The sequence below is a fragment of the Lithobates pipiens genome, unplaced genomic scaffold (assembly GCF_037356315.1).
Source record: "Lithobates pipiens isolate NorthernLeopardFrog02 unplaced genomic scaffold, aLitPip1_a1.2 Scaffold_19, whole genome shotgun sequence".
NCBI classification, from domain to species: Eukaryota; Metazoa; Chordata; class Amphibia; order Anura; family Ranidae; genus Lithobates; species Lithobates pipiens.
Window position 1 is genome coordinate 60,602,951 of NW_027507764.1, and position 26,999 is coordinate 60,629,949.

The window sequence follows — 26,999 nt, forward strand, 5'->3', positions numbered from 1 at the left end:
AAGCATGCATGAGCATGTGTTTATTGTTACAGCAGAGTGAGCAGCTGACCAGTGAGGCATTGTAAGCGCAAATCATTTTATCTTCACATCCAACGATAACTGACATCGTCCAATGAACTGTATGCTGCATGCTGACATTTGCTCCCTCTTCTGGCCTAAATATCTGTAAAAATGAGGACAAGCAGACAATGTGGATCAGCCTGATGCGCATAGATCATGATTCTATGTGAACGAAAGAGCCAAGAAAAAAAAACATCTCTAACTTGAATAACTAATGTATCCTTCTCTGCCTTTTAGGGATATGTTACGTTTTTGGAATTTATTGGTTGCAACTTGTTAAAGAGCAGCTCTGGACAAACAAATAAGCTCACAACCAGAAAACTATATAAGAACTTTATATGCCAGCCTAAAAGGTTCAAGAAATTGTGTATGTTCTCCTATGGACCACCCACGGCTGTTGGGCTGTCTGTTTGAAATTCTAGTAGTGTATGGTTAGCTTAAGAGAAGAGGACAAAGGATGAAGAAGATAGATGGGAGATGAATTGGGAAAGTCATAAGGGATGCACATTGGCTAGCAAACCGTATGGAACATTGACTATAAGGGTCCCTTTCACATGGGACAGAATCCAATTCTCAGCAGGGGATCTGTCCATTGCAGAGCGGACACAGACATAGCCATGCTCTATGAATGGCCTGTGTACACCCAACTACCTCCAATCCACCTTCATGGAGGAGGACAGATCTCATTCCCTTTTTTCTTTAGTGGACCAGATCGGATTGGAGGTAGGCGGGTGTAAACGAACACAAGTCTGTTTACCCACGACGGTAATTAGGGATACATGGGTTATCAGGTCCACCTGAAAAACTGGCAGGGGGACCTGAACAGATCACCCGTGTGAAAGGGGCCTAAAGGTGAAAGATGCCTGGTAAGTTGTCTCATTCGTCTTGAAATTGGACAAAAACTACTGCCATTAGCTGGCAATGTTACGAAAAGCTTTTGAACATCTTATAGGTGTTATGTTGGAAAAAAAATGCTAAAAGAGGGGTTCTAGGACAAGAAGAAAAATGGGAGGAAGCAAAAGAGATGAAAGGCGTAAAGTGGATGGAGAACCAGGTTGATGATTTTCAATGGTCAAAATTACGGCTTTTCTTCTGCCTCAGAGCCCCAATCAGGAAAGCTATAACCGCGTTACTGTATACAGTATGTTATACATACTAACAACTCATCAGCTTCTCAGTGCACTGTACCTTCCAAATTTAGAAGATAGTCAAAAACATAAGCTGAAACAGCTTTCTATTCCAGGTTGTAGTGCAGCCACCAGAACTTTCTGCAATGTCCACCGGCAGTAGCTCCTACCCATCCCTCCCTCACACTCTTCAGCAGTGAAGTCTTCAGCTCTGGTGCTCCAGTCCATTAAATCCCCTTCCTGTTGCCCTTCCCCTGGATATACTCTCCATCAGGACAGCAGATAACTTCCGGCCGCAGGCTTTGGCCTCACTGTAGCGTAACATGGTAATGTAGTGGTTAGCACTTTCACCTTGCAGCAAAAAAAGGTTGCTGGTTCGAATCCCAACCATGACATCATCTGCCTTGAGTTTGCATGTTCTCCCTGTGCCTGCATGGGTTTCCTCTGGGTGGTTTCCTCCCACACTCTAAAGACGTGCTGGTAGGTTCATCGGATCTTGTCTAAAGTAGGATAACCAATCCACAACGCATTCCTCCTGTTAGCAATTCCTCAACGTCCATATATTCATTCATATATTACTGATGACGCTCAAATGCGAAACGTGTAGGAGTTGTGGGAGACATACGGTTCTTGAATACAAGCCAGAAACAGGTCGGCCCAGTGGAGGGAGACTAACACCACCTGCGGAAACATCAGTGGCTTGCCCAATTTTAGAACGGTTTTCTCATTGCTGAAAAGGCTTGGTGTCGGCCAATAGACACATTGAAATGTGAGTGCAATACATTTTTTATTGATTTTTCCATTAAAGTCAAAACGATTTTACCCTATATTGGTTCCATTTAATTTTGTATGAATATATGGACGTTAAGGAATTGCTAACGGGAGGAATGCGTTGTGGATTGGTTATCCGTTGAATGAACCGAAGGCTTACTGATTGGGGACATCTGGTGAGTGGCCATTCTGCTTGGTGATGGTGGCACAGTTTTGGTTATTTTAGTTGACACAAGTGGACTTTTGATTAGAAGATGATCAGTGATTAAGACGGCACAGTTGGAGCAATCGAATTAAAATATCGCACAATAAGGACGCTATATTTTTTGCAATTATAAATTAATGTCTTGTGTATATATTTTGGATAATATGGAGGCACAGTGATTATTTAGTGAATATAAGTATTATTAAGCATACTCTATTAAGAAGGGGGTAGTATAAATAGTGAGTGGGAGGCACAATCCCCTAAAGATATATAGTTACAGCAACAGTTTTCTTTTTTCATTTGGGATAAAGGAGAACGTGGCTACGTTCCTACATATAGGGGGTTCATGGAGAATAAACCTAGCCACCCTCTAGCAGAAAGTCAGATCTCTGCAGTAAATTTGGAGGAGACTGAGAGCAATTGAGGGACTTTTTGATGTAAGAATACATGCTTGAATATATATCGTTTTTTTAAAACCAGAGTTTAGTGTCACTTTAAGTGAGCCTCTTGCATGAAAGAGCGCTCTTCTGCGGGGTGACACGGGAGCTGAAAACACAAGTAGTGCCTCTTGTACACAAGCTCACAAGGTCAGGATGAAATCAGGTCATCCTTTCCCGCCACACGCGTGTAGAAGTTTGCTGAGTATTAGAATAAATGACCTATGAGCACTTGTCTAGCCTCTGTAATATTGCAATCAGAGTTGTTTTTCTGGTCTCGTTAAAAGAGTGCAGCTGCAGAATTCAGATTTGTTCTTTTCGACGCGGATGTGCTGTGACTGTTCATATTTTAATGTTTTCTCCGAGTGCATAAGAATGGAACTATGGAGATTCAGTCATTGCCGGATTAAATGCAGATCGCTATTAAACCTGTAGAATAAATGTGAACAAATTCCAATTTCTATGTTAATCCTTTCCTGTGTTTCCCAACAAAATTCACAGTCTGTGTGTGTGTAGAGACAACTGATATGTTGGTAGATCTAAATGTACCTAAACCCGATCTCTAACCTACCATAAAAACCTAAAGGTACATGTGAATGCAGTACTAAAGCGGCCCGGATATGGCCATGGAATATTGATTGACATGGATGTACATCATGGGACATTTTGTTTTGTAAACCAAAAAAGTTTGGGGGTTGAATACGCCGATTGTTGCAGTTGGTGAGAGACAGACTATTATTAGCAATTTAAGTATTATTATGATTATTATTATACAGGATTTATACAGTTTGCACAGCAATTTACAATTTAAAGGGAGACAGTACAGTTACAATACAATTAAATAAAAGATGGTTCAGAGGGCCCTGCCCATAGGAGCTCCCGGCGGCAGTTCAGCTGTGTGTAAAATAAAAAAAAGGATATATATTATTGTAAAAAATAACAACAAAAAATGAAGAAAATTTGAAAATTTTAAATAAGTGGTTATATAGTATAAAAGAAAAAAAGGAAAAAAAAAACGATATGCAACAAATGCGAAATAAATGCCTTTTGGAGGGATTGGCAGAGAGTGGTGGCAGACACCGAGCGGTTGGTAAGGTGGATGAGTCTGGCAGCAGCATTCATGATAGAGGAGAGGGAGTGGTAGGTCTATGATAAGGAGGTTGCAATATTGAAGGTGAGAGATAATTAGGAAGTGAATGAGCACTTTGGTGGTTTCATTCGTTGAACAGAGACGAATTTTAGAAATGTCACAGAGGTGACGTATACGAGCTTTTGACAGCTATTGGATTTGAGGCCAAAAGGATAGGTCAGAGTATACCTAGTACCCTGACATGAGGGAAGGGACTGATAGTTACATTACTGATTGTGATGGAAAAGTCATAAGGCATAAGCGCGGGGGGGGGGGGGGGGGATATTATCAGCTCGATTTCTGATTCAATATTATTACTGAAAATTTTTCAAAAATAGCGCCCACAAAGCCAGGGGAGCATATCAAAACATTAAGAACAGGTATAAGAGAGAAATCACATATTATACCACCAGTTATTTCTCACACAAAGGGCTGCCATATGAGTTAGAAATTCAACATAAAAGAAAAAGGGTTCTCATAGAGCAAACGGCAATACCACTCAGAAAACACCCCAACAGGGGGAACATTAGAACCTGTACTTTGATACCACCACCCCCCCCCCCCCCCCCAGCATGGACCGTGAGTATATCTAATGTGCAACCACAACTAAATGAAAAGGGCAATGCAAATCCAAGACAGAAAAGGGGTAAGAGGAGTGTAAGGGGAAATTAGAAGGAAGAGAAGACAAAGAAACGAAAGGAACAAAAGAAGAGAAAGAGGGGAAGAAGAAAGGGACAAAGCAAAAGGCAAAAGAAGGAGTGTCTGAATGCCCACCTATCAGCTGGGTTTTAGAGAGATTTTGTTTACAATGCGACATCGATGCTGATATGTTAGTAAGTTAGTATTGTGAGAGGAGACTGAAGAGGTGAGGAGTTGAGGAGAGGTGAGGAGTAGAGGAGAGGTGAGGAGTAGAGAGATATATTTGGGGGTAGAAGTGTAGAGGGGATATTGGAAGCTGTGGTAGGCTATCAAGTGAACAAGAGAGGAGGTGTAGATAGAGAAAAAAGGGGGTCAAGAACAGAGCCTTGGGGAATCCCTACAGAAAGAGGAAGTTGAGAGGAGGAGACACAGTTATAGGCAACATTGAAGGAGTGCTGTGAAAGATAGGAGTGTTAGAAAGATCTGAATCTTGAAGGTCGAGGGAGTTTATTGAGACGGAGCGGGTGGTCAACAGTATCAAAGGCCGCAGAGTGGTATATTATTCATATATTATTACTGATGTTGGTTCATCATTTGATGTCAACATTGGGTCCCTTAGATCTCCTCATTACAATGTACCTGTTAGTGCTGTGGCCCAGAACGTTCTGGTTCCTCGCCTAATGCTAGAATGATTTAGGCACCCCCTCTGCCCTCTTGGATGTTTACATCACACATCCCAGGAGGCAGTGTATTACAGTTGGGCGAATGTGCTTCACAAAAGTCCAACAAATGTGCACACCTGACACTGTTCTCTGCCAGGTATTTGGACTGGTGGAGATGCAGTAGCATGTCTGCACGCTCTGAGTATTTTTGTGCATGCACACACATAGTATACCTCAAATTCCAACTTATTTTGACTGTCATGTGAGATCAATACACAAAAACAACATTTTTCACCCTCTTTAGATGACTACTATAGATATTATTTTTTTTATTTAATAGTCACATAAAGAGGATGAATCTTTTTTTTATTTTATGTATTGGTATGCTTACCCTGTGATGTCAGACCTAGGTAGGGAGTGTTGCAGTCTCTCTTCTTTATTTTTATTTTTTTATAATGTAAGATCGATGTTTCAGAAGCAACAAATCGATGCGTTTTTTTGGTTTGCGTGTCAACAGAATATGAATTTTAATGAGTTTTATTTTCATTTCACAGAATGACAACTATGGAACTTGTATTTCTGCAAACAATGGAGGGAAAAACAAACTCTTGCTCCTTCTTCTTAATCATTCTTTTAATTGTAAGTATTTCCAATTGATTTTTTTAAATGACAAAGTAAATTTTGCATAAAACCCTTAGCTCCTTGATTATATTCAGGCAAATCCAGCAAATTTGCAAACATACAAGGGCTGGACTGGGATCAACATGGCTCTTGACGGTACAAAAGTCCTTCTATTTTACCTGTGTTCTCTGCCAATGGAGTTATGTAGAATAAGCCATCCCTAGAATCCATGTAGATAGTAAGATCATTGGACTTGCTAAAGATTGCTTGATGACCACAACTATGAGACAAACACATCTAAGGAAATGCCAAGATTGTCTTGATAGTCTTAAAATAAAATTACTTTTTAGGCCACTAATCTAGTGCACCTGTATGGTAATGAAAGTCTAAAGCTAGCCACATACACCAGTAGAATTTTGTTAGAAAATGTTAATTTTTCAGAACCTTCCTTCAATTTTCCAAATGTTACTGGATGAAATTTTAAAACAAAATTAGTTGACTCAATGATGGCAAACTTGAATGCTCTGATTTTTCAAAATTTCAATCGAAAGTTCAAAAAAAGTTCTACTGATGTAAAGCCGGCTTAAAGAGGTTGTAAACCCTTGTGTTTTTTCACCTTAATGCATCCGTTTTACTCACCTGAGCCCTGTTATTCCCACGCAGGAGATGCGCTCGACCTCTCTACCCGTTGTCTCAGCTCTTTATTGGATAGATTGATAGCAGCGCAGCCATTGGCTCCCGCTGCTGTTAGTCAAATCCAATGACACGGCTGCCAGGGGAGTGGGGCCGAGCCTGGCATTCTGTGTCTGTGGACGCAAATGCTTGACTCGGGAGCGTGCCTGCATGGGGACCCCCAAGGAGAGAGCTTCTCCTAGGTGGTTTCCTGATGCGGGGAGGAGCTGCGATCGCTGTTGGGGGACCCCAGAAGATGAGGATTGGGGCCACTATGTGCAAAATGAACTGCACTGTGGAGGTAAGTATGATATGTTTGTTATTTAAAACAAAAAATAAATAAAAAATAAGTGTAGCGTTGAATAAGTGTTTTAGAAATGTAATGTTACCCTTAAACTGCAGTTTGGTTTGGGTATGATTACTCTAAATTTTGACCTTAGCATCAGTCTGACTGGACTGAAGGGTGTTCTGCCTGGCCATAAGGGGTGCTGTCACTTCTGCCAGGTATGAAAACACAGTCTGGTTGGGTGCTTTAAGGTTACTTTCTCTCAGAACCAGCCCAGTGGGAGTGTCACTCTTGCTGTGCCTTCTGGGAGGGGGTACTTAAGGTGGGGATGTCACGTGTTACGGGGTTCCGGTCCAGAAGTATGTTCTGACTAGTGATGGCCGAACGGTTCGCCCGGCGGTCGTTTCGCGGCGAATTTCCGACTTTCGCCGTCCGCGGGTTCGAACGCCTTTTTCCGTCGTTCGCCCCGGCGGACTTACGTGTTTAATGTATACAAGAACTTTAACCTTTCGTGACACGTTTATCATGTGTTACAGGACAACCAATTGAGACATGACAGCTCATGGACACTTGGACATTCCCCCTAACCTATAAATACACCCGATCCGGTGGCCATTTTACATTCTTTCTTCTGTCACTGTAGGGAAAGGATCCTGTGTGGAGTAGGGACAGAGAAAACGCTAGCTATTTGGTACACAAAAGTTCTTTTCAGGACTGGTATAGGTGTTAGGTCAGCAGCCTGAGTTTCTTTTGTCAGTTTAGATAAAGGGACAGAGCGCTGTATGCTGCTATTTTAGGGACAGCTCAGCCAGATTAGTCTTTCTTCATCATCATCATCATCATCATCATTAGCTGTTACTATCAGGTCCACAAAAGAGCTGTTCCAGCTAATCGTTCCAGCCTACTCTTTTTTGCCAATTTGTATAGGGACAGGCAGGAAGCAGTGTGTCAGGCAGTGAGGATAATTTTAAAGACTTGCTGTTACTATTAGTTCCACAAAGGTTCTTTTCAGGACTGGTATCAGTGGTACGGTAATAGGCTTGTACACGTATAATATTCTTTCTTCCAAATATAGAAAGAATATTATACTTGACTGCTGCCCTTCTGCTGCAGTCTGCTAATCATTCACAACTCACTTGTTCCACAAAGCTCTTTATCAGGACTGGTAACTTGGTCTGTCTAGGGTGCTACGGTACATAGGCTTGGGTGCGGTACAGTCTGCTGTTCTGTAAGGACCGCTATCGGTCCACAATAGATAGGGTTGCCGTGCACTACTGCTGACCGCTGCCCTATACTGCAGCAGTCCTTCAGCGGTATAGGGACTGACGCACAGTCTGCTAAACACTAATACACAACCTGCTTGGTCCACAAAAGTTCTTATAAGGACTGGTAACTTGGTATAGGGTGCTACGGTACATAGGCCTGAGTGCGTTACAGTCTGCTGTTCTGTAAGGACCGCTATCGGTCCACAATAGATAGGGTTGACGTGCACTACTGCTGACCGCTGCCCTATACTGCAGCAGTCCTTCAGCGGTATAGGGACTGACGCACAGTCTGCTAAACACTAACACACAACCTGCTTGGTCCACAAAAGTTCTTATAAGGACTGGTAACTTGGTATAGGGTGCTACGGTACATAGGCCTGAGTGCAGTACAGTCTGCTGTTCTGTAAGGACTGCTATCGGTCCACAATACATAGGGTTGCCGTGCACTACTGCTGACCGCTGCCCTATACTGCAGCAGTCCTTCAGCGGTATAGGGACTGACGCACAGTCTGCTAAACACTAATACACAACCTGCTTGGTCCACAAAAGTTCTTATAAGGACTGGTAACTTGGTATAGGGTGCTACGGTACATAGGCCTGAGTGCGTTACAGTCTGCTGTTCTGTAAGGACCGCTATCGGTTCACAATACATAGGGTTGCCGTGCACTACTGCTGACCGCTGCCCTATACTGCAGCAGTCCTTCATTGGTATAGGGACTGACGTACAGTCTGCTAATCACTAACACACAACCTGCTTGGTCCACAAAAGTTCTTATAAGGACTGGTAACTTGGTATAGGGTGCTACGGTACATAGGCCTGAGTGCGTTACAGTCTGCTGTTCTGTAAGGACCGCTATCGGTCCACAATACATAGGGTTGCCGTGCACTACTGCTGACCGCTGCCCTATACTGCAGCAGTCCTTCATTGGTATAGGGACTGACGTACAGTCTGCTAATCACTAACACACAACCTGCTTGGTCCACAAAAGTTCTTATAAGGACTGGTAACTTGGTATAGGGTGCTACGGTACATAGGCCTGAGTGCGTTACAGTCTGCTGTTCTGTAAGGACCGCTATCGGTCCACAATACATAGGGTTGCCGTGCACTACTGCTGACCGCTGCCCTATACTGCAGCAGTCCTTCATTGGTATAGGGACTGACGTACAGTCTGCTAATCACTAACACACAACCTGCTTGGTCCACAAAAGTTCTTATAAGGACTGGTAACTTGGTATAGGGTGCTACGGTACATAGGCCTGAGTGCGTTACAGTCTGCTGTTCTGTAAGGACCGCTATCGGTCCACAATACATAGGGTTGCCGTGCACTACTGCTGACCGCTGCCCTATACTGCAGCAGTCCTTCAGCGGTATAGGGACTGACGTACAGTCTGCTAATCACTAACACACAACCTGCTTGGTCCACAAAAGTTCTTATAAGGACTGGTAACTTGGTATAGGGTGCTACGGTACATAGGCCTGAGTGCGTTACAGTCTGCTGTTCTGTAAGGACCGCTATCGGTCCACAATACATAGGGTTGCCGTGCACTACTGCTGACCGCTGCCCTATACTGCAGCAGTCCTTCAGCGGTATAGGGACTGACGCACAGTCTGCTAAACACTAACACACAACCTGCTTGGTCCACAAAAGTTCTTATAAGGACTGGTAACTTGGTATAGGGTGCTACGGTACATAGGCCTGAGTGCAGTACAGTCTGCTGTTCTGTAAGGACCGCTATCGGTCCACAATACATAGGGTTGCCGTGCACTACTGCTGACCGCTGCCCTATACTGCAGCAGTCCTTCATTGGTATAGGGACTGACGTACAGTCTGCTAATCACTAACACACAACCTGCTTGGTCCACAAAAGTTCTTATAAGGACTGGTAACTTGGTATAGGGTGCTACGGTACATAGGCCTGAGTGCGTTACAGTCTGCTGTTCTGTAAGGACCGCTATCGGTCCACAATACATAGGGTTGCCGTGCACTACTGCTGACCGCTGCCCTATACTGCAGCAGTCCTTCATTGGTATAGGGACTGACGTACAGTCTGCTAATCACTAACACACAACCTGCTTGGTCCACAAAAGTTTTTATAAGGACTGGTAACTTGGTATAGGGTGCTACGGTACATAGGCCTGAGTGCAGTACAGTCTGCTGTTCTGTAAGGACCGCTATCGGTCCACAATACATAGGGTTGACGTGCACTACTGCTGACCGCTGCCCTATACTGCAGCAGTCCTTCAGCGGTATAGGGACTAAGAGTTTTGTCACAGGGTGATTTAAAAAATGACAGGCAGAGGAAGAGGCAGGCCCTTCCGCAGGGGTGGTAGGGGTAGGGCAGGAGCAACAGCCTTGAGCCAAAGTGGGAAGTTGCAGAAGGTGCGTTCAATTACTTTAAAGGACGCACCAGACTTGGTTGAGTGGCTCACTCAGCCTTATTCTTCTGCACCCTCCTCATCCTCTCGATCTGCACCCTCTTCTTCACTCTCTGCTATGTGCACCCCCAAAGACACTACCACCAACAACACCACCACCACCACATACCTTCCGCTTGAGTGCAAATGGGGGCCTTCATGCTCCAGTGTTTTAATAGGGACCCCCGTATAAAAAGCATGAGGGTCAAGGACCAGTACTGGGTGGCAACGTACTTAGATCCCCGGTACAAACACAAAATGGCGGAAATGTTACCGCCGTCGCAGAGGGCTGTCAGAATGCAGCACTTCCAGGCCTTGCTTCGAGAAATGCTGCATTCTGCTTTTGCGTGCGCTGGCAGAGGAGCAATTCCCACTCCCAGAGAAGGATTTGCGGGTACCAATCCAACAGCGCCTGCAAGAAGAGGCCGGTTTGAAGATGTGTTGGTGACTTCGGATATGAGGTCATTCTTTCAGCCGACCCATCGACAGGTGTCATCCGGATCCAGCATCAGGGAACGCCTAGACCGTCAGGTGTCCGACTACATTGGGTTAACGGCCGATGTGGACGCTCTGAGGAGTGATGAACCCCTAGACTACTGGGTGGGCAGGCTTGACCTCTGGCCAGAGCTTGCCCAATTTGCAATCGAACTGTTGGCTTGCCCCTCATCCAGTGTCCTGTCCGAAAGGACGTTCAGCGCAGCAGGGGGGATTGTGACCGATAAGCGTACTCGCCTAGCTCACGACAGTGTTAACTACCTCACATTTCTAAAAATGAATGAGGCATGGATCTCGGAGGAATTCAACACATGTGATCAGTAGACCATGTATATGTCTATAAACAATTTTTGGAATCAAGCACACAGACCTTCTTAATTCATTTGGCTCACTTCCCTGACCCAAAAAAGCACACCGTACTATATGCCCCTACCCTCCTCTTTGAAGAGGTTGAGCGGTGTCATATTTCTACTGGGGCTGCTTATTATGAGGGGTTCCCACCATCCCTGTGCTGTGCTGACTTCCTCCTGGGTGTTCTTATTATGAGGGGCTCCCACCATCCCTGTGCTGTGCTGACTTCCTCCTGGGGGTTCTTATTATGAGGGGCTCCCACCATCCCTGTGCTGTGCTGACTTCCTCCTGGGGGTTCTTATTATGAGGGGATCACACCATCCCTGTGCTGTGCTGACTTCCTCCTGGGGCTGCTTACGGTGCTGCTGTCAGCGCTGTATGTCACGGAGCTGCTGTCAGCGCTGTATGTCACGGAGCTGCTGTCAGCGCTGTATGTCACGGAGCTGCTGTCAGCGCTGTATGTCACGGAGCTGCTGTCAGCGCTGTATGTCACGGAGCTGCTGTCAGCGCTGTATGTCACGGAGCTGCTGTCAGCGCTGTATGTCACGGAGCTGCTGTCAGCGCTGTATGTCACGGAGCTGCTGTCAGCGCTGTATGTCACGGTGCTGCTGTCAGCGCTGTATGTCACGGAGCTGCTGTCAGCGCTGTATGTCACGGAGCTGCTGTCAGTGCTGTATGTCACGGAGCTGCTGTCAGCGCTGTATGTCACGGAGCTGCTGTCAGCGCTGTATGTCACGGAGCTGCTGTCAGCGCTGTATGTCACGGTGCTGCTGTCAGCGCTGTATGTCACGGAGCTGCTGTCAGCGCTGTATGTCACGGAGCTGCTGTCAGTGCTGTATGTCACGGAGCTGCTGTCAGCGCTGTATGTCACGGAGCTGCTGTCAGCGCTGTATGTCACGGAGCTGCTGTCAGCGCTGTATGTCACGGTGCTGCTGTCAGCGCTGTATGTCACGGAGCTGCTGTCAGCGCTGTATGTCACGGAGCTGCTGTCAGCGCTGTATGTCACGGAGCTGCTGTCAGCGCTGTATGTCACGGAGCTGCTGTCAGCGCTGTATGTCACGGAGCTGCTGTCAGCGCTGTATGTCACGGTGCTGATGTCAGTGCTCTGTATTACGGTGCTGCTGTCAGTGCTCTGTATCTCCTGCACCCTCTTGTTTGCCTACCCTGGTCCCTGACCTTCCCTCTCCTCCATTGCCTTCATTAGCTCCATAGTCCTGAATTGTCAGAACAATTTCCCAAATAAAAAAAAAATGCTTGTAGTTATCGATCCCAAATTCACCTCATACATGTATTATGCTATTGTCCAGGTGGTGGGACTACGTGCTACCCCCTAATAATTACCACGTGGCCGCAAATTCGACCTAAAGGTTTGCGAAATTCGCCTCCCATTGAAGTCAATGGAGCCCGCGGCGAACGGTCGTTTTCGCGAACGTTTGTGTCCGTTCGCGTTTCGCGTTCGCGAAACGTCCCGTCGGAAGTTCGTCCATCACTAGTTCTGACTGCATGGTCCTGGTCATCCTGACCAGCCCCCAGGACTTCCAAGGCCTGGGGCGCGGATCCACTCGACTTACGTCTCGGGGCTGGCTACAAAAACTGCAAAAAGGATTCAGAAGTGGTCCGGTGCTGTCTTGGGTTGTAGAGAGGCCCAGCAACTGTAAAGTTATCCAGGTGAGGACTCTTCGGGAGAGGGCCACGCAAGGGTTGGCTTCTCAACAAAAGCCTGTAAAAGCTGAAGGACCCAAGTGAATCCAATCTTGTGCGGTATTGCCGGACTGGCTGCAAGATACTGGTATCACATGAGTGTTCTACAAGTTTCCAAGTTTCCTTTACATGTTCTATAAAAGAGTCTGTGGCAGAGACTTATTCCTACATGTTCTATAACAAAGTCTGTGGCAGAGACTTGTTCCTGACTCAAGCACCCTACTGGCTGCTAGGCCTGGTGAGAGAAGGACTATCCAACTAGGGTGAGGATCCAGCTGTGAATGGCTATTCTCTGTATTTATTCAAAGTACCGTATATACTCGAGTATAGGCCGACCCGAATATAAGCCGAGGCCCCCAATTTACCCCCAAAAAAACTGGCAAACTTATTGACTCGTGTATAAGCCGAGGGTAAGACATGCCTGTCCATCCCTGTGTGTCCGTCCATCCCTGTGTGTCCGTCCATCCCTGTGTGTCCGTCCATCCCTGTGTGTCCGTCCATCCATCCCTGTGTGTGTGTGTGTGTCCATCCATCCATCCATCCCTGTGTGTGTGTGTCTCCATCCATCCATCCATCCATCCCTGTGTGTGTGTGTCTCCATCCATCCATCCATCCCTGTGTGTGTGTGTATCCATGTGTGTGTGTGTGTGTGTGTGTGTGTGTGTGTGTGTGTGTGTGTGTGTGTGTGTGTGTGTGTGTGTGTGTGTGTGTCCAGCCTACCTGTGTCCCGAGCCTTTGTCCCGAGCCTCCGTCCCGTGCCTTGCCTCCTTGCCTCCGTGCCTCGCCGCCGTGCCTTGCCTCCGTCCCGTCCCGTCCCGTCCCGTGCCGTGCCTTGCCTTGCCTCCGTCCCGTGCCCTCTTCGTCGGCGCCTCGGCGGCCATTGTAAAATTCAAAAGCTGCGCCGCCGCCTTCGCCTGTGATAGGCGGAACACTGAATTTCCCAGCAGCCTGTGTTCCGCCTATCACGTACATCGTATCATCCTCGTCCGTAGTACGAGGATGATACGATGTCCGTGATAGGCGGAACACAGGCTGCTGGGAAATTCAGTGTTCCGCCTATCACAGGCGAAGGCGGAGCCGGAGGCGCGGCTTTTGAATCCTAGAATGGCCGCTGTCTGTCTGCTCGACACGCTGATCGAGCGGGCAGACAGCGATGACTCGAGTATAAGCCGAGGGGGGCACTTTCAGCCTCAAAAAAGAGGCTGAAAATCTCGGCTTATACTCGAGTATATACGGTAAGAGTTATTTTTCATACTGACTTTGATACTAAGAGTACCTGGACTTTTCACCTAAATCCTCTGATCCTATATTGAGAGACTGTTTCTTAGCTAAATAAAAATCCCTTCAAGTGGATCAGTCGTCAGTCTCTGCAGTTTTTGGGCCATCTACCTTGGGACACCCCAAGACGCAAACGAGGTGAGGAAGGTAAAGGTAAGCCCAAGAAATTCAGCAGCTCTTTCGGGGGTCAGTGCTACACAAGGTTTTAGTAACCCTTTAAGCTTCTGCTAGAGTGGGAGAACTCTTTTGTGGTGACTCAACTCTGCTGGGCTTTGTTCAGTGCAAGCAAGACCTCTGCTGAGATTTCTTTCCCCCAGGCATTTCACCCAAGCAGATCTTCATAAAGGAATTCAAGTCCTTAGATGTCCTTTGAAGCTTTAGGCCTCGATTACATGGAGCAATTACATCTGTTGCCCAATGCAAGGCAATCCTTTATGGGCAGGGGGATGCACAGGTTTGCCCCATGTGAACGAGGCCTTATTATAGAACTTTGGAATGGGATGGGCTACTCAACAAGTAGCAGTTGTTTCTTTGGCTAATGGCTCCTATATTTTTGCAAACTTGTCAACTAAAATAATAGAGGGACACATTTTAGCACACAGTGTTTAACCATGCATCGGACATGCACCTTGTCACGTACCTTTAAGCAGAGCCCGGAGTGCAGGGAGTGGCCTCTCGTAGACCTCTGACTCGAGAGACCCTGGTAGTGGTGACAGGGGCTCAGGAGCACAGAGGGGCACAAGTGCCTGACTGGATAGCAGGTGGTAGAGGCAGAAGACTGTTGAAGGAGGAGGTGTATTGTAGTCCGGTGTCAGAATGCAGGCAAAGGTGAGATAAGGTTCAGCAGACAGCAGAAGGGTTCCTGTAGTCCAGCAACGGCATACAAGTGATTGCAGGAAGTGACAAACAACGGAGGGGTATTGTAGTCCAACAACGGATGCAGGTGCAATGGATAAGTGGAAGTGGAAGAGTCCAGTAGTCTGCGGCCAGAGGTAGAAGGCTACAAGCGCAGAAGGAGTACAGCCAAATATTGCGGAGGACTGGGAGGTGTCCTGTAGTACAACAGCAAGCAACTTACAGTTGACGGATGGTGTAACAGTCCAGGTCAGGCACAGGCGGGCAGATCAGGTACAGAAACGGAATCCAGAAGAGTAGTCGGGTACAAAGCCAAAGTCGGGGGGCAGGCAGCAAACAGCAGAGTCGGGAACAAGCCGGGTTCGATACGGATCAGGATACAGGTACAGGTACAGGTTCAGGTTCAGGTTCAGATACGGATCACCAGGAAGCACAGGAACGCTGTTGATCAGGCAGCAAAGCACTGAAGCATGGCTCCAGTTTAAATAGCGCTATTGGCGCCAATTTGCGTCACACGGCCGCAAATTGGCTGATCGCGGTAACGCTCCTGAAACTGGGCAAAAGATCTTCTGCGACTTTCGCCGCTCGGACGTCCGTGAGGAGGATCTTCCTGACATTGCCCCCCCCCCAATGGGCAGCCTCCGGATGCCCAACTGGGACACCCTACCTGGGTGAGATCTTTTAAATGCCAGAACCAACCTCTTGGCGTGGATGCCAGTCTCTGGTTCCCAGGAGTTCTCTTCAGGACCATACCCCTTCCACTTCACCAAATACTGGACCTGGTTGCGTCTCTTTCTGCAATCCAAAATTGCTTCTACTTCAAACTCTTCTTCACCATTAATAAGCACAGGTTCAGGAGGGCCCACGTTCCGATCAGTGAAGGGATCCTGGATTGAAGGTCTTAAGAGGGACACATGAAACACCGGGTGAATACGCAGCGATTCTGGTAATTTCAGTTCATAAGCCACATTATTAATTTTCCTGGTGATTGGGAAAGGACCCACAAATTTTGGGCACAGTTTTCTAGATGGGCATGTTAATTTTAGATTCAGAGTAGATAACCAAACCAAATCTCCGGGTTTTAGATCGAGCTCCCCTCTCCTCTTTCTGTCAAAAACTGCTTTGTTGCGCTCTTGGGTTCTTGCCATCGTTTCTTGAAGCAACTTGTTATTGGTGCAGAAAAAGTTCAAAGTTTCTTGAGCTGCTGGAACCGTGCATTCTGGGATATTGGCTGATAAGAACTGAGGGTGAAAACCATAGTTCGCAAAGAAGGGAGATTGATTAGTTGCAGAATGAACAGAGTTATTGTAGGCAAACTCGGCAAGTGGTAAAAGGGATACCCAATCGTCTTGCGAAAAAGAAGAATAACAACGCAAATATTGCTCAAGGGTCTGGTTTGTTCGTTCGGTCTGGCCGTTGGTCTGGGGATGATAGGCAGAAGAAAACGAGAGATCAATTTTCAAGGATTTACATAAAGCTCTCCAAAATTTTGATGTAAATTGTACTCCACGATCGGAAACAATGTTCGCAGGTATACCGTGGAGTCTTACAATCTCCTTAATGAAGATCCTTGCGGTCTCAGGGGCAGAAGGTGTACCCTTCATGGGCAGAAAGTGAGCCATCTTGGACAATCTGTCGACCACCACAAGGATAGTGGTAAAGCCTTCTGACGGAGGTAGTTCTACAATAAAGTCTATGGAAATCATTTTCCAAGGTCTTTCCGGGATGGGGAGTGGTTTCAGCAACCCCCAGGCTTTGGCCTTGCTACTCTTGTTCTGGGTACAGGTAATGCAAGATTCTACATAAAGTTTACAGTCTCTTAGCAGCTGAGGCCACCAGAAGGTGCGTTGGAGAAGTTCGGCGGTCTTGTGTACCCCAAAATTACCGGCCAGCTTGTGGTCGTGGCAAGACTTAAGAACAGCAACCCGTAGTTGTTGGGGCACGTAGATCTTATTTTCATGCCATAACAAGTCATTGCTAGAGAGTAAGGTGGTGTTTGAGGGATGTGAAGCTGAAGATGAAGCCTGCTTAAGTTGGGATAGAAGATCGTCCTGGAGCATAAGGAAATTTCTGGGCGCAAGGATGGTGTCTGTGGGTTGAAGAACTTCGGGTTCGCTGAACATCCGGGATAGCGCGTCGGGTTTGGTGTTTTTCGATCCGGGCCTATAGGTAATGTGGAAGGAAAATCTTGTAAAGAAAAGTGCCCATCTGCCTGACGCGGCTTCAGCCTCTTAGCAGTCTTTAAATACTCTAAGTTCTTGTGGTCAGTGTATACCAGAATGGGATGAGCTGCTCCCTCCAGGAGATAGCGCCATTCCTCAAGTGCAGCTTTGATAGCAAGTAGCTCCCTGTCCCCGACATCATAATTCCTTTCCGCTTCAGACAACTTACGTGAGAAGAACGCCACCGCATGCAATAAAGCCTTGGGGCCCTGTCTCTGAGAAAGGACTGCTCCCACTGCAACTTCGGATGCATCCACCTCAAGGATGTAGGGTAGCGCAGAATTAGGATGCTTCAGGACAGATGCTGACACAAATTGTTCTTTAAGGGAAGAAAATGCGGCTTGTGCCTCCGGAGTCCACTGGAACTTGATACCTTGTCTCGTTAATCTGGTGATTGGAGCGATGATTGTAGAAAATCCCTTGATGAATTTTCGATAAAAATTCGCAAACCCCACAAAGCGTTGAATTCCTCTCTTATCAGTAGGGGCTGGCCAGTCCAGGATGGCCGAAACTTTTTGCGGATCCATCTTGATTCCATCCACCGAAATAATCAGCCCCAAAAACTGAATGCTGCGACGTTCAAACTCGCACTTCTCAGGTTTTGCGTACAAGCCGTGTTGGCGAAGCCGAGTGAGAACCTTCTTAATGTGTTCCCTGTGAGCTGGCAGAGAGGGGGAGAAAATTAAGATGTTGTCCAGGTATTCTATAACAAACAGGTCGAGAAAATCTCTAAAGATATCATTCACAAAATGCTGGAAAGTCGCAGGAGCGTTGCACAGCCCAAAGGGCATTACGAGATATTCAAAATGTCCGAAGCGGGTGCGGAAGGCAGTCTTCCATTCGTCCCCACTTCGGATACGGACCAAATTATAGGCTCCGCGCAGATCCAGTTTTGTGAAGATACTAGCTGATCCAAGGCGCTGGAATAATTTGGGTACCAAAGGCAATGGGTACCGGTTCTTGACTGTAACTTTATTTAAGTCCCGGTAGTCAACACAAGGGCGGAGAGAATGGTCCTTCTTTTCTACAAAAAAGATTCCTGCCCCAGCTGGGGACGTAGAAGGACGTATGAACCCCTTTTTCAAATTGTCATCAATGTAAGTCCTGAGAGTCTCCAATTCCACTTCTGTTAAGGGAAATATTCTCCCGAAAGGGATTTCGGCTCCGGGAAGGATCTCAATTGGGCAATCGTAGGGTCTATGAGGGGGAAGTGTTTCTGCCCCCTTCTTGCTGAACATGTCCAAGAAGTCATGGTAGGCCTCAGGAACGTGCTGGCGCGTCTCAACGTCGGTCTCCATACACATTAAATGGGGTGAGTCCTTAATGGATTCTTGGAAGCAGTGTTGACGACAGTAGGGAGAGAAAAAGTAAATGTTTCCGGTGGACCAGTCTATTTGCGGGTTGTGTGCCCGGAGTCAGGGCATACCCAGTATGATAGGGAAAAGGGGAGATTCAATAATGTCCAGGCAGAGTTGTTCCTGATGGTTACCGGAAATAGTAGCAGTCAAAGGACATGTCTCCTGTGTCACCGGTCCTGATTTGATAGCTGACCCATCGGCAAGGTGTACAGACAACCCCTTCACCCTGGGCCGTAAGGGCACTTGGAACTTTTGGGCAAACGATAAGTCCATAAATCCACTGCACGCTCCAGAATCAACTATTGCGTGGACTTGAATGTTCCCTCCGGGTAGCTGAAGAGAGACGGGAACAGCCAGGTGAGTGGCATTACTAGGCACAGCAGGTAAAACAGGAGAAAATACAGAAGAATGCTTACGGAATTTGGCAGGACAGGATCTCACGTAATGTCCGGGTTCCCCACAGTAAAGACACAGATTGTTGAGCTGCCGGCGTTGTCGTTCCTCGGTGGTGAGCGTTGGTCTAAGTAAGCCCAGTTGCATGGGTTCAGGCGTGTCAGCAGCAGGATGTGCAGGGGGATTAGGTACACGGGGTAACATCCAGACTGGTCGGGACGGCCCGGCAGTGCGTTCTGCTCTCCGTTCTCTCAAGCGTCTGTCTATCTGGATGGAGAGGTTGATAAGGGCTTCAAGAGTTGCTGGAACACCCACCCGGGCCAATTCATCCTTTAGAGGTTCAGAGAGTCCCATGCGAAACTGGTATCGCAGAGCAGCATCGTTCCAGGTAGTATCGGAACTCCAGCGCCGAAATTCAGACGCATAGTCCTCTGCCGCTCTGCGGCCTTGCTGAAGAGAATATAAAGCTGCTTCCGCTGTGGCCGCCTGTTGAGGATCCTCATAGAGCAAACCCATGGCTTGAAAAAAGGTATTCAGGTTATTAAGGCAGGTTTCCTTTTGCTCCAAAAGGCGGTGGGCCCAAGCCTGGGGCTCACCCAGTAGGAGGGAGATAACAAAACCCACCTTAGTGGATTCTAGAGAGAAAGTTCTGGGTTGAAGTGCAAAAAACAGTTCACAGGCATTGCGAAAAGCTCTATACTTGCTGCGATTTCCCGAAAACCTCTCCGGGGTTGGGACCTTGGGTTCAGGGGGCAACATAACCACTGATGGCGCAGAAGAAGTTCCCGACACGGTAGGGCCTGTGGTAGATAAGACCTGGACACGCTCTTCCAACCGAGAATAGCCTTCTTGTAGAGATTTAACAGCCTGGGTAAGTCCAGCAAGATGACGGCATAAATCATCCATGGCCGAATCTCCCTGCGTGGGCTCAGACATGGCTGCCTGATACTGTCACATACCTTTAAGCAGAGCCCGGAGTGCAGGGAGTGGCCTCTCATAGACCTCTGACTCGAGAGACCCTGGTAGTGGTGACAGGGGCTCAGGAGCACAGAGGGGCACAAGTGCCTGACTGGATAGCAGGTGGTAGAGGCAGAAGACCGTTGAAGGAGGAGGTGTATTGTAGTCCGGTGTCAGAATGCAGGCAAAGGTGAGATAAGGTTCAGCAGACAGCAGAAGGGTTCCTGTAGTCCAGCAACGGCATACAAGTGATTGCAGGAAGTGACAAACAACGGAGGGGTATTGTAGTCCAACAACGGATGCAGGTGCAATGGATAAGCGGAAGTGGAAGAGTCCAGTAGTCTGCGGCCAGAGGTAGAAGGCTACAAGCGCAGAAGGAGTACAGCCAAATATTGCGGAGGACTGGGAGGTGTCCTGTAGTACAACAGCAAGCAACTTACAGTTGACGGATGGTGTAACAGTCCAGGTCAGGCACAGGCGGGCAGATCAGGTACAGAAACGGAATCCAGAAGAGTAGTCGGGTACAAAGCCAAAGTCGGGGGGCAGGCAGCAAACAGCAGAGTCGGGAACAAGCCGGGTTCGATACGGATCAGGATACAGGTACAGGTACAGGTACAGGTTCAGGTTCAGGTTCAGATACGGATCACCAGGAAGCACAGGAACGCTGTTGATCAGGCAGCAAAGCACTGAAGCATGGCTCCAGTTTAAATAGCGATATTGGCGCCAATTTGCGTCACACGGCCGCGCGCGCACCCGCGTGCACGCGCGCACCGCTGATCGCGGTAACGCTCCTGAAACTGGGCAAAAGATCTTCTGCGACTTTCGCCGCTCGGACGTCCGTGAGGAGGATCTTCCTGACACACCTGCTAAAACCACAGTTACACAGAACTCAGAGGTCAAAGAAAATATGTAGAAAATTATATATAATTATATGAAAAATTTTTTTACTTCTATTTTTACTTTATATTGACTTATAAGAACTTATAAGAACTTGCACACACTTCACACACCTATATTAGACATATTAGACAGTGCCACCCATACCTCCCTATTCCTTTTTTGCATGCTTCACCTCTGGTGGGGAATTAGGGTAAGGCAGCCGTCTTATTTCAGGTTCTTAGCGTAGAATCTAATACTCATTCACTTTTATCATATGCTTTTTTCATATCCGTCAGTGAATGAATGAATGAATAATTTGTATAGCGCTCAAAGCGAACTGAATCGCATCAAGGCGCTGTGCGGAGCTTTGTTGTCCAGCTTCTAGAAGAGGAAGGTCTTGAGTTTTTTCCTGAAGACCTGGAGGTTTTCTTCCAAGCGGATGTTGGTTGGTAAAGCGTTCCATAGCCGTGGTCCTTGGACAGCGAATCTCCGTTCCCCCTTAGATTTGTACCGAGATTTGGGAACTAGGAGGAGGTTTTGGTTATAGGATAGAAGACTGCGGTTGGGCGTGTAGTGTTTTATTTTCTCGAATAGGTATTAAGGAGCGTCTCCATGCGTGCATTTGTGTGTGAGGCAGAGGGTCTTGAATGTGATTCGATTCTTTACGGTTAGCCAGTGTAGGCTTCTCAGGGAAGGAGAGATGGATTCCCAGGGTTTTTTCCCGGTTATCAGCCTTGCCACCGTGGTTTGGATAAGTTGTAAGCGCGCAAGTTGATATTGGGGTAATCCTAAGTAAAGGGAGTTTGCGTAATCAAGCCGCGAATTAATGACTGTTCCAACTACCACTGCTTTGTCCTTCTGTGGGATGAATGGGATTAGTCTGCGTAGCAGGCGGAGCAGATGGTGAGAGCCACTGACTACTGCTCCTATTTGGGCATTCATAGACATTTGCGAGTCAAAGATGACCCCGAGACTTTTTGCCTTGGTCTTTGGGAAGACGGTCTGTCCAAAAATGGTGGGGGGTGTCCACGGGATCTTGGTTCGGGACTTATGGTTTGCGTCAGTCTTCAGGCTGGGGCAAGAACGCCAAAGGTCTTTCCTCTTCTGACTCAACGGTAGTGTTGGAAGGTGCTTCCTTCTGTACTAAGTGGTTGCTCTTACAATAATGAATGAGTGCTACTCAACCAAGGAGTACTGGGAGCAGGGTTGTGCCTCCCATAAGGCCAACTGAGGCAGCTGCATCGGGCAGCACTCATGGAGGACACTCCATCCTCAGTGTATGTTAAGCTCTGTGTATGTTTAGCCCCAGGCTGCACAGAACCATTGGTTGTTTTGGTGAGGGCGGCAACCAATGCTAGGTGGATTGGGAGCAAAAATGGCCCCTGACACGGACCTGACATCACCCCAAGGGGCAGGCCCATGACAGCCTGGGCTCACAGGAAGTGGGTTAAATTCTGACAACTAATGGTGGAGTGGAAGTACTTCAGAAAACAGCTACATTTTAAAGCTGAGTGTTGCAGCAAAAGCTTTTTATTGTGACAGATGAAAGGCAGCAATAAAGAAAAAAAATCTAATTCTGGAGTTTCAATTTTAAACTGAAATGCTTGAATTTGTTTCTTATTACATAATTATTCATTTCCTATGCAGGCGATTATTTTTGGATTATGTGAGTAAAGAGAACGTCGATCAAACCCATGCAAGGATTTCTTATCAGCAACACAATTAATTAAAAAAATAATCTTATTAATGCTATATAAATATAGCCAGAGTAATGGCACGTAACAAGTATCAGTGCTGAGTTTCAAAGTGACATCAAAGTCAACTCAGAATTCATCTTTAAACAAAAAATGTTATATATTTTAAATATGTATTTAGTTTTGCAATTTTTAATTTAAAGCGGCACTTGTGGGGGGAATGAGGGCTCCAACCGTAATGTGAAATTAAACATCTTATCTCCCATACACACGGTCGGACATTCCGACAACAAAATCCATCTGATTTTTTCCGACGGATTTTGGCCTAAACTATTCTAGCATACACACGGTCACACAAAGTTGTCGGAAAATCCAATCGTTCAGAACGCAGTGACATAGAACACATACAATGGGACTATAAAGAGGGCAGTAGCCAATAGCTTTTGTCTCGTAATTTATTATGAGCATGCATGGCACTTTGTCCGTCGGAATTGTCTACGCACGATCGGAATTTAAATGATCAGATTTTGTTGTTGGAAAATTTTAGATCCTGCTCACAAATTTTGTGTATCGGAAATTCCGACGGAAAAAGTCAGATGGAGCTCACACACGGTCGGATTTTCCGATAACAAGATCCATTCGCACATTTTCCGTCTGAGAGTCAGACCGTGTGTACCGGGCATTAAAGTTGAATTTCAGGCAAACCGCTAAATACGCAAATCATTTTTTGCTTATGTGGGAGCTGCTTTATCCACCAAAGGATTTTATTTCTCTCTATCCAGTCCTAAAATTTACACAGCTGGTACTGGTGACCCCACAATAGGGGTAAAACATTTCCACAGAAGAGAGTTTAACATGACTCGTATTCACTCAGTAAAATTTGACGAAAAGAGGTTTAACCTTAAACTACGTAGATGGTTCTTTACAGTAAGAGCGGCAAGGATGTGGAATTCTCTTTCACAGGCGGTGGTCTCAGCGAGGGGCATTGATAGGTTCAAAAACTATTAGAAAAGCACCTGAAAGGCCAAAACATACAGGGATATACAATGTAATACTGATATATAATCACACACATAGGTTGGACTTGATGGTCTTGTGTTTTTTTTCAACCTCACTTACTATGCAACTATGTATGCATGGAGAGGGGTGGGTGCCATCTTCCCCTCACTCATCTCCATACCAAGCCAGGGAGAGGACCCAAACATCTTCGTCACTACCGACGGCTCCGGTAATCGTCAGAGGGCACAGGAGAGCGGCAGGAGGGTCGCCGATAAAAGTGATGTCACAGAGCACTATTATAGGAAACTGGACTGCTTACTGAATAAGAGGATACTGGGGGTTATGGTCACCAGCTGCTGCCCTCTTCAGTGCCGGCGTATATCGGCGTGAGCCGGGCCTGAAGTGGTTACGTGGAAATGTGTGCTTAGAGCAAATAAATTGTAATTTTCCTGTAAAACGAGGCAGTCAGGTTTCTTCTGCATTAACTTTCCAAACTGCATTAACATGCGGCCCCGGCTATCTGCACCTGTAAAACCTTAAAACGCATCTCTGTACAGAGAGCCCGCTGAAGCTTGAATTTATATGGAAATGAACACAGTGTGTCCCTCTGCATACTGTAATAATTGCTTGTATTTCTGTCTGGGAGCACAAAGTGGCAATTTATTTAGGTCTAAGCTGCTGCAATAATTCAGGCCCAGCTGTGGTTATTTCTACTTCATAATGGAGGTTAAAGAAGGACTCTAGTGAGAACCATTATGCACAGGCATAGGTATATCACAAGTGATAATTCAAAGCATTCCTGGTTTAGGATATTGACATACATTTGGGGTCGATGTCTGTAGCAGTCGCCTTCTAAACTTGAGACAAATCAAGTTTTCCTCTTTTATGTGAAGTCGAACAGGAAAAAATGCCATTGAGTGTCAGCAGTAGACATAACCCCGTCTATCAGCGCTGGTTCTTTTTTTTTTTCCGTTGAGTTTTTCCTGCTGAACTGCCTGTGGTAGACATGTGCTGTTCGTTTCATTCCGAATCAAAATTAAGACAAATTTTTCGTTATAAATTGGATAAATTAGAAATTCTGAATTACAATAATAGCAAATTTAACCACTTCAATACCGGGCACTTTCCCCTACCTGACCAAGCCAATTTTCAGCTCTCAGCCCTGTCACTTTTTTTTTTTTGAATGACAATTGCAGTCATGCTACACTGTACCCAAACTACATTTTTATCATTTTGTTCCCACAAATAGATTTTTTTTTTTGGTGGTATTTGATCACCCCTGTGGCTTTTATTTTTTTCGCTATCAACAAAAAAAGGAGTGTAAATTTTGAAAAAAAACTAAACATTTTTTACTTTTTGGTATAATAATTAACCCCAAAAAATATATAACATAACATTTTTTTCTCAGTTTAGGCCAATATGTATTCTTCTATATATTTTTGGTTAAAAAAAAAAAAAAAAATCACAATAAGCGATTATTGATTGATTTGTGCAAAAGTTATAGCGTCTACAAATAGGGGATAGTTTTATGGCATTTTTATTAATTTTTTTTTTTTTTACTAGTAATGGCGGCGATCTGCGATTTTTATCATAACTGCGACATTATGGCGGACAGATCACACAGTTTTGGAGCTATTTTATTCACAATTACACAGCGATCAGTGTGATTAAAAATGCACTGGTTACTGTGTAAATGTGACTGGCAGTAAAGGGGTTAACCAGTAGGGGGCAATGCAGGGGTTAAGTGTGTCCTAGGGATGTGTTCTAACTGTAGGGGGAGGGGCTACATGTGACACGACACTGATCACCGCTCCTGATCATAGGGAGCTGTGATCAGTGTCCTGTCACTAGGAAGAATGGGGAAATGCTTATTTACATCAGAATTCCCCCATTCTTCCTCTCTGTGAGACGATTGCGGGTATCCCCATGGACATCGAGTCCACGGGACCCACAACCACACCCACGGAGCTTGCGGCGGGTGCATGTGCCCACAATGCCGTGTCTTAAAGGGCAATGTATAGGTCCATTAATATGCCTGTACATGCCCTTCTGCTGATGTATATCAGCGTGAGCCAGTCGGGGGATTAAAGACTTTAAGAAAGAAAGACTTTTGGAAGGGGTTAAACACTATATACCTTAATGCCCCCTACACACGGTTGGAAATTCCGACGGAAAAAGTCCAATCAGATTATGCTGTCAGAAAATCCGATCATGTGTGGGCTCTATTGGACTTTTTCTGTTGGAATTTCCGACGGAAAAAGTTTGAGAGCTGGATCTAAAATTTTCTGACAAAAAATCCAATCTGACTTTTTCCGATCATGTGTAGAGAATTCTGATGCACAAAGTGCCACGCCTGCTCAGAAAAAATTTGGAGACAAAAGCTATTGGCTACTGGCCTCTACGTAGTCCCGTCGTATGTTTTGGACGTCACCTCGTTCCGAACGATCGGATTTTCCGACAACTTTGTGCGACCCTGTGTATGCAAGACAAGTTTCGTCCAAAATCAGACAGATTTTGTGGTCGGAATGTCCGACCATGTGTATGGGGCATAAGACTTTCCATGCAAGCCAAACCAACTGTTTTCTGTAAGCCCTTGTACAAACGGTCGGACATTCCGACAACAAAATCCGTCGGATTTTGCCCGACGGATTTTGTCCGAAACTGGTGTTGCGTACACATGGTTGGACAAAGTTGTCGGAAAATCCGATCATTCGGAATGTGATGACGTTATTTCGTTACGACGGGACTACGTTCAGGCTAGTAGCCAATAGCTTTGGTCTCGTAATTTGATCTGAGCATGCGTGGCACTTTGTCCGATCGGAATTCTCTACAAACAATGTCCGATCGGATCATGTTGTCGGAAAATTTTATAGCCCAGCTCTAAAACTTTGTCGGTCGGATATTCAGACGGAAACAGTCCGATGGAGCTCACACATTTTCAAGGGCTACAATAGTAATGAAATTAGACTGTTAGGTCGTTCAGAGACAGGAAATGATGTGAGCAGATCAGTACTCCCTGTATAACAAGGTGCTGAAAAAGACAAAAGACAATAAGAACCTTGAAAAGTAACTTTTTCCCCCCGTACACACGATCGTAAATTCCGCCAGCAAGAGTCAGATGGGAGCTTTTGGTCAGAAATTCCAACCGTGTGTATGCTCCATCAGACTTTTGCTTTCCGCCAGCAAAAGATTGAGAGCAGGTTCTCTATTTTTCCGAAGTAAAAAAGTTCAGATCGGAAATTCCGATTGTCTGTAGCAATTCCGACCCGCAAAATTACTACGCATCCTCGGAAACAATTCGACGCCTGCTCGGAAGCATTGAACTTAATTTTCTTGGATCGTCGTAGTGTTGTACGTCACCGCGTTCTTGCCGGTCGAAAATTCAGATCAACTTTGTGTGATCATGTGTATGCAAGCCAAGTTTGAGCGGAAATTCCGACGGAAAAACCATCCAAGAAATTCCGCTCAAGTGTACGGGGCATTTGTCTTTGTTTTCGGTTTCTCAAATGCTCTTTGAAAGGAAAATA

General features: G+C 46.1%; 1 protein-coding gene across 1 annotated transcript in view; it reads left to right on the plus strand.

Moving 5' to 3' along the window:
• LOC143996002 (calcitonin receptor-like) overlaps window positions 1-26,999 on the plus strand; it is a 480,350-nt gene that overhangs the window by 220,645 nt on the left and 232,706 nt on the right. Inside the window, exon 2 of the mRNA XM_077490789.1 lies at window positions 5,585-5,669. Within this exon, the coding sequence (XP_077346915.1) occupies window positions 5,586-5,669 (84 nt within the window). The 5' untranslated portion in view covers window position 5,585. The remainder of the gene's footprint in view (window positions 1-5,584; window positions 5,670-26,999) is intronic.